Raw genomic sequence first — 12,723 nt, 5'->3', positions numbered from 1 at the left:
CACTTTACGTGGGCCAAATGTGTTAAGGATAATGTTTATCAATGTAAAATTGCAAAGAACTTGTGGATAGAATATAACATTTTGTAAACAGTTACCTCAGAAGCTGTACTGGTAGATCTATGTATGTAAGGTAAAACTATCCACAGTACTTCCACTTAAGTAGCTAAACACATAAAGTCACCCTTACCAATAATCCACTGCTCCTTGAAAAAGTAGCACAAACAGACAACTGACTGAGCAATGATAAGTAGAGCTACCCGAGGCCGAGACTCAAGCAGAAGAAATTAAAAGTTGTTGTTTTTGTGGCTCGAAAAATTAAAGAAAGTATGTTTAATAATTCAACAAGACCCGCACCTTCAACACATGTACATTCAAATTTTGGAACAGGCTCAACATTGCTGCTGTTCAATAGTTTTTATCCGTTCGAAAAAGTCATTTTACGGCTTTAATGTTTCCAGCTGATAAGGAGAATGTGTGCATTTCAAATGAGCGTCCGAAGGCTTTAAACATCTGCTTTGTCTGTAACGACAGTATCAAACTACAGAGCATTGTTTTTACTAAAATTCAACATTTTCAGATGAAAATTTGGCTGCTTTTTGTTTTTTCACTGTAACACCCACCTCAATGCCATTTTTAGGATATTCTTGGTGATCCCACCTTTTTCATATTTATGCTTTTGGCACTGAGGGTATCTAATACGCATGTTGTCGCTGTGTTTTGTACTACCAGCTGTGAGGGCTCTGCTTTTGCTTTGAGCAGTCTGTTTTTATTTTGTCTCGTGACTGTGTGTGTGTTTTTTTTGTTTTTTTTTCTTCAAACGAGATCCTCGTCAGTTTGATTTTGTTACCACAAACTTTGTGTGAAGTTCACAACAGAGGTAAAGAGATTTAAACACCCCAGTTTAAGGAGGCAGGCAGGGGTTGGACCAGCTGCACAGGACAGGTGAAGCAGAGAGTGTCCGGGGAGATGTGCAACAGAAGCAGAGGGAACATTTTATGAAAGAAATCTCCGTCCCGGGTTTCCTCCGAGGATCGGGTTTCCTCCGAGGCGTGAGCACCAATAAGCAGAGTTTTGTCCTTTCCTTATAAAATTCCTAATTATTCAAAGTAACGCTCAGGTATGCCGTTCAGCAGGTTAGTTACGATGTCGGGAGCAGTTAGGAGAACAAAGTGATACAGAGACTGTTCAGGTTGCTCTCCCACAATCAACTCAAAGGTTTATTCAGTATACAACAGTTTATATAGAGGAAAAAAGGGTTCGTGTGTCAGCAGGTTCTCAGTTCAAACCGGTACAGACCAAATAAGGAAACGTCTTCCTGAATTCTGAGCAAAGAAGTATCCTTTGTGCAGTTTATCAGTTCAGCTACAATTTATGATCATCCCAGCAAAATACACTCCTAGACATAGAATACAGAGTTCTTTCATTAGTGAATTCTGAAACAAACCACCTGGCCTTTAACAAGCTCTTTTCTAAAGGATAAGGAAGGGAGGATGGGAGTAAGGAAGTGGTCTCGTCTCTGTGGTATTTTCGACCTTGGGGTACCAGCCTGTGATTCTTACACATCAATTCTTGGGTCAGAGAGAAAGAGAAAAACAACTAGTAAATGGGCCTTATTGAGTAACAGTTTTCCTGTATAATCTCACTACAAAACAATATCCTGTAAATGCTAACCGTAGTGCTAAAATTCACAACATTTTACTAGATGATAAATGGCAGATTTAGGTGATTAAGGATTTGTTGACAAGATTAAAAGACACGTCCGTCAGAGTTCAACAACATTACAGTTTGATTAAATAAAAAGTTTTTAAACTACACAAGGTTCATTTTCTCCTCTGATAGTAAGCATATTAAACATGTCAAGAAAGAAAGAGTATAAAGAAAATAGTAAATGTGTGTCTAATTAAACTCTTCCTGTGAACCTTATATCATCCTTTAATATGTTTGGTGTTACAGACTTGAAGCACAGAAAAGATCATCAGACATTAATCTAATCAGTTTTCAGCCTTCATTCATATTGAAAAGTTGAAATCTTCCCTGCTAGACCCAAGTGCAACGTTTAACACCGTCGGCCATAACATTTTATTACAGCTATTATTAAATGGAGAGTCCTCTTCACACACTGAGGTTAATTATGAAGCTCCACAGGCTTCTGTGCAAAGACCAGTTTTGTTTACATTATACGCGCTTTAGAAGGCATAGCATAGCATACATTTTCACTGCTATGCATATGATACCCGCTTTTATTGGTTAAACTGCCGGGATGTCTTAGACACATAATGAGCTTTAATTTTCTGCTTCTAAGTTCAGATAGAACTGAGGTTATTGTAACGGGGCGTAAAAATCTTAGAAACACTGTGGCTAACAAGATCCTTTCTCTGGATGGCATCGCCTTGAGCCGCCTGTTGTAGTGATTTGGCACATTATAAGTAAAATTGAAACATACAATCCCATAGCACAACATCAACATTTATTTATATACAAAAATAAAAATGCTTTTTCAGAAAAGAATTGTAACTTCACAATTCATCACCGATTACGTGGGTACATTTAAAAAAAAAAAAAAAAAAAAAAAAAAAAAAACACAAACAAAAAACAATGAGCACGATTTTTCACGTAGATTGCACTGTACACAGTATTATATTAATGTACAGTATGCATAGAGATATGTGAAGTGAATTTCAAGTGCATGTAGGCTAAATATTAAAAGGGCGCTTTATGAGTTTACCTAAAATAAAAGTATTCATGCAGAACAGTCAGTTTTACTAGTTCACCGGTTGTTGTTTATGAGAAGTGATAGAGGAAAGCTCATGACGTCCCTAAATTAAAATCCAGTTTAGTCAAATTATCTGTGCAGATGAGTGAAAAGGAGATATATTCACCAGACCATAGGTAACTTTCAATAAAATGGGTCTCATATATTAACTGTAAAGCATGATGAGGAAATGGTCAGTGTGCAGTCAATGACTAAACGATTCAATTAATCTATTCAGAGAGCTCAGGATAACTTGACTAAAAGATGAAGATGATCTGGACCTTTCAACAGGACGATGAAAATTTACAAATAAATAGTATCAAAAAAGATCAAAGGAAATCCTTTTCAAAAATCCCATTAAAACTTTGAGCGAAAACCCTTAAACACTCTGGCACAGAGACGATTTTCATGGACCGGTTTTCAGTTTGTGTTATGTGTAACGGAGCGGAAAGGCTGTTTTTATTCCCAAGATGTTTTGTGGTTTTTAAAAGGAAGGAAGGAAACCTTCCTCAAAACGGGCAGAGCAGTGGAGCCGCCAAGGGAAAGCACACAATTTAAACTGTAAGATTAAAAATATAATTTATTATATTTAAATAGTTAAATATGTGTATCTATTTATCATGTATGCTCCTTGGCCAAGGAATAACACAATAAAAATCAATAAAACACAACATTAAAAGTCCAGTGGGATCCACCACGGCATAAAAGTCACAAAAAACTAAGAAATCCAGCAGAGTAGTAAAAGAGGGAAACCCAGCGGAGTCCTCGCCTTCCTCCCCGCATTCCACGTCCCGGTGCACTAAAGGAAGGGAGGGAGCGGCAGTCACTATTCCTTTCGACAGTTTTACTTTATAAAAAGGGATAAGTCAGAGACTTACCCCGGGTGGGCAGAGCTCTCAACTCCGCCCGCCGCTTCTTTAAAACTGGAAATCGGCACCAGCTGTCTCACTGCTTCTGCTCTCCCGCAGTGCACAAGCTGGCTCTTGTCGTTATTGCCGTCTGACTGCCCGCTGCGAGTCCCTAGTCGCTGGTGGTGTCTCGTCATCTGCTCTCGAACGCCAACTCCAACCCTCTTATGTGTCATTGAGCACTCTGTAAATTACCTTGCCTTTCCTCTCAGGTGTGTCCAATTAGTAAAAACGGGGGAAAGGGCGGAGTCTCTCCAGGACAATTTGACGGTAACTAAAACATGCAAACTAAATAAAACACTGCACAAAATATAACCAATACATGCAATATAAAAAAATAAATAAGTACACTTCACATTAAAATACAGCACAGCAAAACAACATCCGTCCTTCCCTGGATGACATATGCGTATAAGTCATTTCTGCCTAAGTGGGTGATGTTGTTTCGGGTCTCTGTTTTGTGTGTGTGTGTGCGCAGTCGGGAGGGGGGAAAGTTGGGGTGTCCAATTTCCTTTTTTTTTTGGGCGCCTTCTTGTGAGGGCTGTCTGTTTTCCACATTCTGCAACGGTAAAATACGACTTAGAGGTGGATATTTGTTTTACTTTATGGGCAACAGTTGTTCTTGCTCGCCTCCTGTTGACAAAACTCGCCTCATGGTTGACTCTGAGAAAAAAACTCTTTCCCACAGAGGGGAATAAACTTATTCGAATATGAGCTTTTTTCCACTCAGGCTTATTTTATGGGGAGATGTACTAAATTATTTACCGGGTTACAAGCAATGATAATATCGGCTGTTGACTCCTCATTTTCATTTTCTGTCTATTGAGAAAACCCATTGTAAAAGTAATGAAGAAAAAAACTCTACCGCTGTCTCATTCCTCCTTGACCCGCGGTGTGTGTGTGTGTGTGTGTGTGTGTGTGTGTGTGTGTGTGTGTGAAACAAGATCGCCTGTCACGGCAATTATGGTTTGTTTTTCAGTCCCTTGTAAAAGGGACTCTCAAAAGGAAAAGTAGTATTCAAAGAAAAGTATTCACTAAGGGGTATTTATTCATTTTTACACATACGGGGTAGGCAGCCTGTAGGTTACAAGCGGATAGAAAGTTCTTCTTTTCATCACAAGCTATGGTGTAGCCTAAAAATTGCAATTTGTTGCTAGGCAGATCATCATCTTAAAGGTTTTTTTTTACTGCGTCTGTATTATAGGAAAATAAAATACTATTGAAAGAAACGGTTCTCTACAGGCAATAGGAAGTCACTCTTTTTTCCCATTACAAGCGCCGGTGCAGCTTAAGAAAGTAAAATTACATCCGCTATTGTAAAAAAAAAAAAAAATACAGAGAAAATTGTCATAATATTGAAACAGAATTAAAGGATCCATCTTGCGTCTGTGCCTAGAAATTGTGACGGCCTCCTCTCTGCTTTTATTCCACTCCCCTGCTGCAGACCCTCCCTCCCTCTAAAAACTTTTTTCTTTTTTTTCCAACAACAGGTGGCGCGCTTCCGGGGGTTTCCCCCTCCCTTCTCCGGATGCAATTCGTCACGCTTAGGGGATCAAATTACACACTTCCGGGGGGGAGGGGGGAGGTCAAAAGGTCGTGATTAGGGTCATCAATCAAATCGAATCAAATTTTGTCACATACTGTATGGGAGTATCTCTCTACTGTGGATACAAGCAGCAGAAGTTTCTCCTGAAGGGTGAGGGCTCAGCCTTAGAGATAGAGTGGTATTGTTGTTGTACTCTTTGTTTAGAAATATTATCGTAATTTTATTAGAATCATGAAATGATAAATGCTGGGAATTCCACTCGTTTTATAGGCCTGGAGTGAAGGCTATCAAATGAACATGACAGTGGCTTTTAGAGTCCCAGGGGAAATCCTGTGTTTAAAGTAGTTTCACTATCACTTTCTCTTTAGACATTTAGAATAAATGAGTTAACTTTTAATAATATTGTGTGAAAGCTGAGCAGCATTACATGGTTAGTATATGTCATTATTCAGTTTATCCACATGTAACCAATGTTGCACCTTTTAATATTTTACTTATTTTACCTGTGGGTTTTCCTTCCTTCCTGTAATGTTATTGCTGACAGACCATATTGACAAGTGAAAACGTTAAATGTGATCTTTTGCAATACTTTATTGAAAAATGTGGTCCAAATGCAGCAATGTTGATTTAGAAGTATTTACAGGAACAGCTAAACTAGTACAATAATCAGGTTAAGCTGGAAATTTTCCCAGAGAATGTTTCTTTTCCCCAAAACTAAGGTTTTGGACTTCATTTTCTCCATGCCCCCTGACTCCTCTGAAACAGTCTTCTCTTTTGTCAAAGCAAACCATGAGAAAGCCAGATTTATTTTTGTTTCTTCGATATTTAAAAGTCATCTAACATTTTATGAATATACATTTTCTTGATTTTTGTGATTGCTAATAGAATAAAACATGTCACAGAAAATAAACAATTAGATGAAAAACATGATCCAGGGTCATTTTTGAATAAAAAAGTTTAAATAGATACAAAACACACAATGCTCATCATAATGCTATTCAGCTCAGTTTAGATTAAATTAGTCAAACGTGATTTCAAAATGTTTTCAAATGTTGTCATTGACATAAAAACTAAACCACTCGACATACAGAAATCAAAGGAATGTGAGCAGAATAATGACATTTGGTGATATGTATTTATTCATGTAGACTGTAAAAGGATAATGCGTGAAGTAGTAAATAGAAAATCACTTTTTTTCTCAGCATTTACTCTGTGGAGGTTGCTCTCTGTACTGTTACATTTTTTTTCTAAGTTCTTCCTGTAATGATAATTTTACAAGGTTCCTCCCTTATTGTTTGTATCCTCAGTTTCAGACAGTGGATCTGTGTGACGTCACGCACACACCTCTGACTGTGAGCATAAATCCCCACCAACTTGTTAATAAAAATAACAAGTTGGTTAATTAAAAATGTACACCCCAATTAGTCATTATTCCTTCCATGCAATATTGAATTAGTGCTGGTATGGCAGGAGGCATAAAATTCGAAGAAAGCACAAAGGAGAAGGAAAGCCATATATGCCATACTTTAGAGTTTTGTTCTTTACATGTATTTATGCTTCGGTGTATCCTGTAACTTTGATATAATCAGATGAATTCATGATGGACTCCTTCATCCTCCATGAACCTTAATCACCATCTGCACAACTGAGCCGGTTTTGATTCCGTATTTTGTCACTGGTGCAGAGTCGTCGTCCAGTGGCGTGCCATCAACGTGCAGCTTCATATTATCCTTAGCATAACCTACAACAGCTTAACAAAGCACAGAGAGGATTTTACTTTACTATGTCATAAATAATTTTATTCTGTTCCCTATGTTAGAGTGAGCCTCATCAGAATGTAATAATAAATAAAGCTGACTGGTAGCAATTTTATTAATGATACTATTATTAATGATACAAAAAAAAAATGCTCTGAAGGCATTTACGCTTCATAACATTTTATTGATTTTTAGCAACAAAAAAAAAACCCCACTGTGTTTGAACAGGAACAGGAAGTGATACTCTACCGCAGAGCGATAGACCATGTAGACCAGAGGAAAAAACGTTTGTAAGGCGCTGATTACGGATCTTTGGGAGCTTCTGAGAAAACAGAATTAGTCCTAGCACTGAACCCTGTGGAACTCCATAATTAACCTCAGTGTGTGAAGAGGACTCTCCATTTAAACAAACAAATTGGAGTCCATTAGATAGATATGAAACAAACCACTGCAGCGCAGTGCCTGTAATACCTACAGCATGCTGTAATCATTCTAATAGAATATTATGGTCGACAGTATTGAACGCTGCAATGAGATCTAGAAGGACAAGCACAGAGATGAGTCCACTGTCAGAGGCCATGAGAAGATCATTTGCAACCTTCACTAAAGCTGTTTCTGTGCTGTGCTGAGCTCTGAAACCTGACTGAAACTCTTCAAATAAACCATTCCTCTGCAGATGATCTGTTAGCTGTTTGACAACTACTCTTTCAAGAATTTTTGATATGAAAGGAATATTGGAGATTGGCCTATAATTAGCTAAGACCACTCGAGATGGGTTTTTAAATAGCGGTTCAACTACTGCCAGCTTGAAGCCCTGTGGTATATAGCCAAATATTAGAGATAGGTTGATGATATTTAAGATTGAAGGACTAATTAATGGCAAGACCTCTTTGAGCAGTTTTGTAGGAATGGGGTCTAAAAGACACGTTGATGGTTTGGAGGAAGTAATTACTGAAGTTAACTCAGACAGATCAATTGGAGAAAAAGACTCTAAATTGTCAAGGTTTTGGGTCAGTTTGACCCAGCTCTTTGAATTTCTTGTGTTTTGGTAGTATTTTGTATTATGGTTTTATGTTCTGATTCGCTGGTAGTCTAGTTATGCTGTTGAGTGCCCTGTTATTCATTAGATTCCCTCTTGAGTCTGGTTTATTTGTTAGGTTCTCTGTGTATTTTATATTTCCTAGCCCAGTATTATTATACTCTTGAACTTATTCTGTATTTAGTCTTGGTCTTGTTTCTGTTAGCTCTGTCATGTTTCCACGTCTTAGTGTCTAGTCTGCGTCTTTGTGAACTGTCTTATGTTTCCTATTTATTTTTGACAGTTCTGCACTATGTAAATGATATTCATAAATGAATATAAATGGTACTGAAAGTAGCTGTAGATAATGATATATCTGTCACATGATTATGAGGGTAATTTTTGTGAAGAAGCTCATGAAGTCATTACTAGTCAATGTTAAAGGAATAGTTGGCTCAACAGTGCTCTGACTTTATGTCAGCCTGGCTACAGTGCTGAAGAGAAACCTAGGGTTGTCCTTATTTTCTTCAATCAGTGATGTATAGGAAGATGTTTTAGCTTTCCAGGGGTCTTTATCATAAAGTGACAAACTATTTCTCCAGGCTAAATGATGATCTAATAAATCTGTGACAAGGCATTTCCTCTCCAACTTACGAGTTGGAGAATTGTACCACGGAGTCAAGTACTTCTGATTTGAGGCCCCTTGTTTTCACAGGAGCTACAGTTTCTAATAAAATATTTATCTATTGTTATTATGTGCTGCATTGTCACGATCGCAGCATGACTATGTAATTTTTTCTTCATCTTCTTCTGTTTTACTGGCAGTTGGTTGTAACACTCTCTTCCAATCAAGTGGAAGAGAATGTAATTATTCTGCCCGACTCACGCTGGTCTCTTAGTGTACCAATCAGGTGAAACCAGATAATCTTTCACAGCACACCTATGTGCCCCAGCACAGTGGTTGGGAAACACTGGTGTAATCAATTATTTTAAATTTAATTGTTGTCAGGAAATGATCAGACAGGAGAGGGTTTTCAGGAAACATTATTACATGTTTCTATGTTATATGTTAAAACAAGATCTAGAGCTTGGTTAAAGTGGTGGGTGGGTTCTTTTACATTTTGAGAGAAGCCAATTGAGTCTAATAACATATTAAATACCATGTTGAGGCTGTCATTTTTAGCATCTACATGGATGTTAAAATCACCCACAATAATTATTTTATCTGAGCTGAGCACTAAATCAGATAAAATGTCTAAGAAATCAGACAGAAATTCAGTGTAAGGCCCAGGTGGAGGATAGATGATAGATGATCACAAATAAGACTGTATGTTGAGTTTTGAAGCTAGGGTGGACAAGGCTAACCATCAGGCTTTCAAATGGTGTGTGGGGGGGTTAATAAATTTGGCCAGATTTTTAGAAATGAGAGCTGCTCTTCTCAAAGTGGGATGGCCTCTCATAACAAAACCAGATTTTCTGAAGCACATTTTGCAATTATTTATAAAGCCCACATTGTTTTTTGGACACCACTTAGACAACCTCTTCAACCTGAGCCTGAGGTTGGGAAGAGTCCCACAGCTCTGGAAAACCTCCGGTGTTGTACCAGTGCCAAAGACTTCACGCCCCAAGGACCTCAACAGCTACAGGCCGGTGGCTCTGACATCCCACCTGATGAAGACCCTGGAGCGGTTGGTCCTGGCTCAGCTTCGGCGCCTAACAAGCTCATCACTGGACCCACTTCAGTTTGCCTACCAGCCTGGCATTGGCGCGGATGATGCCGTCATTCACCTCCTACATCGTTCCCTCGCTCACCTGGAGACCGCTGGAAGCACTGTGAGAATCATGTTCTTTGATTTCTCCAGTGCCTTCAACACCATTCTTCCCTCGGTTCTGAAGGACAAGCTGGAGAACTCTGGAGTGGACCATCACCTCACTACCTGGATTTTGGACTACCTCACCGACCGACCACAGTATGTGAGGACTCAGGGCTGTGTGTCGGACAGGGTCGTCTGCAGTACGGGGGCCCCACAGGGAACGGTTCTGGCTCCGTTCCTCTTCACCATCTACACTGCAGACTTCTCCCACAATTCCACCCAGTGCTTCCTGCAGAAGTTCTCTGATGACTCTGCAATAGTCGGCCTCATCACTGATGGGGACGACAAGGAGTACAGAGGACTGACTCAAGACTTTGTGGACTGGTGCCAGCTGAACTACCTCCAGATCAACGCCAGTAAAACCAAGGAGCTGGTGGTAGACTTCCGCAGGCACAAGCATTCTCCACTGCAACCACTGAACATCCAGGGTATGGACATTGAGGCTGTGGACAGCTACAGGTACCTTGGTGTTCATCTGAACAACAGACTGGACTGGACTCATAACTCAGACGCCCTCTACAGGAAAGGGCAGAGCAGGCTGTACCTGCTGCGGAGACTCAGGTCGTTTGGGGTGGAGGGCCCACTCCTGAAGACCTTCTATGACTCTGTGGTGGCTTCTGCTATCTTTTATGGTGTGGTCTGCTGGGGCGGCAGCATCTCTGCTGGGGACAGGAAGAGACTGAACAGGGTGATCCGAAGGGCCAGCTCTGTTCTAGGATGCCCTCTGGACCCAGTGGAGGTGGTGAGTGACAGGAGAATGGCGGCTAAGCTGTCATCCCTGTTGGACAACGTCTCCCACCCCATGCAGCAGACTGTGACAGCACTGAGCAGCTCCTTCAGTGGGAGACTGCGGCACCCACGGTGTGGGACGGAGAGATTTCGCAGGTCTTTCCTCCCCACTGCTGTCAGACTCCACAACAAAGACTTTAACTGAACAAACACACACATCCACACATGTGCAATAACACTAAGTGCAATAATCTTTTCTGGCATCGTTGTATTTTTACTCAGTTGTATATAGCATTCGTATTCTATTTTTATCTTATTGTATATTTTTATTCTATTTTATTCTACTGTATATAGTATATTATTTTATTCTATTCTGTACAGCTGTGTACTGTATTTATTCTTATTGTATTCTAATTTTTGCGTCATAACTTTTGCACTGTCCACTTCCTGCTGTGACAAAACAAATTTCCCACGTGTGGGACTAATAAAGGTTATCTTATCTTATCTTATCTTAAGGAACGCACGCGGTTAAATTTTTCATTCGTAGTCCAGCAAGGGAGAGGACCAGAGAAAACTACATAGTCTGACATTGTTTTGGCAAAGTTACAGACTGATTCTATATTAACTTTAGTGACCTCTGATTGCTTTAATGGGGTGTCATTACTGCCAACGTGAATTATAATTTTACTGAATTTACGTTTACCCTCAGCAAGCAGTTTTAAATTTCCCTCAATGTCACCTGCTCTGGCCCTTGGAAGACAAATGACTCTGGTTGCTGGTGTCTCTAGCTTCACATGTCTCAGAGCAAAATCGCCAATTACCAGAGTGGGTGTGTGGCCGAGTAGGTAAAAATTGTTATTGTCTGTGTATTTCACAACTCTGTGTGGCTGTATATCACTCATTTTTACCTGTTTATTACACTCATTCCCAGTTACTTCCATTGTGTCCATTCATTCCATTGTGGAGTCTGCTTCTACATTAATGAAGGTTGGTGTACTGATGTCACAGTGTTACAGAAACACTGCAGCCCACACTTGGAAAGTTTTTTCATCAATTGTAAACCGTTTTATTCACAGCGGGAGTTTTCTTCCTTCATGCTGGTTGGAGTTTACATCCCTCCACAGGCCAATGCGAACAACGCACTGTGCAAGCTGGCTGACCAAATTACTACCCTGGAGAGGAAATTCCTGGACTCCTTTACAATTATTCTTGGGGATTTTAACAGAGCAAACCTAAACCACGGACTCCCTAAATACAGACAGCATATAGTCTGCCCCACCAGGGACAACATCATACTGGATCACTGTTACACCACTATAAAAGATGCCTATCGCTCTGTGCCCCGGGCAGCTTTGGGACATTCTGATCACTGCATGGTCCATCTTATTCCAGTTTATAGGCAAAAACTCAAACGTGCGAAGCCTGTAGTCAAAACTGTGAAGAAGTGGACTAATGCAGCAAAGCAGGAACTGCAGGACTGTTTTGACTCCACTGATTGGACTGTTTTTGAAGCTGCATCTGACAACCTAGATGAGCTCACGGACACTGTGACATCATACATCAGTTTTTGTGAAGACGTGTGTGTACCAACAAAGACCTTTTGCACATACAACAACAATAAACCATGGTTCAATTCTAAACTCCAACATCTTCGTAAGGCCAAGGAGGACGCCTACAGAAGTGGTGACAGGGCCCTGTACAAGCAAGCTAGGAACACACTGACCAAGGAGATCAAAGCAGCTAAAAGGATCTACTCTCAGAAGCTGGAAGAACAGCTTTCAGCCAACGACCCAGCATCAGTGTGGAGGGACCTGCAGGAAATCACCAGCTACAGACGCCCCCCCACCCACTATTGAAGCAAACAAAGACCTGGCCAACGAGTTAAACACTTTCTACTGCAGGTTTGAGACGGACAGACTCCCACGCCTCACCCTCCCCTCCCCAGAGACATTGCTTCAGACATTGACCCCCAACACACCTTCCACCTTTCCCCCCTTCACCCTCCCCCTCCCCAATCCAGTCTCAACGACCACCCCCACCCTCCCCAATCCAGACCCAACAACCACCACCACCCTCCCCAATCAAGACTCAACGACCACCACCACCCTCTCCAATCCAGACTCAACGACCTCCACCACA

The 12,723-nt window shown here is 40.4% G+C and overlaps 1 protein-coding gene across 1 annotated transcript in view; it reads right to left on the bottom strand.

The window, feature by feature from the left end:
• Positions 1 to 5,815: 5,815 nt before the first annotated feature.
• The window catches only part of LOC146580163 (ubiquitin carboxyl-terminal hydrolase 46-like), a 31,437-nt gene continuing 24,529 nt past the window's right edge, over positions 5,816 to 12,723 (bottom strand). Inside the window, exon 13 of the mRNA XM_085266742.1 lies at positions 5,816 to 6,956. Within this exon, the coding sequence (XP_085122868.1) occupies positions 6,938 to 6,956 (19 nt within the window). The 3' untranslated portion in view covers positions 5,816 to 6,937. The remainder of the gene's footprint in view (positions 6,957 to 12,723) is intronic.

The sequence above is a fragment of the Mchenga conophoros genome, linkage group LG3, assembly GCF_057382185.1.
Source record: "Mchenga conophoros isolate Kocher_MC1m ecotype Shallow Benthic linkage group LG3, M_conophoros_male_GT1.1, whole genome shotgun sequence".
NCBI lineage: Eukaryota > Metazoa > Chordata > Actinopteri > Cichliformes > Cichlidae > Mchenga > Mchenga conophoros.
The sequence above is the reverse complement of the archived record's forward strand: the minus strand, read 5'-3'. Positions and strand labels throughout refer to the sequence as shown.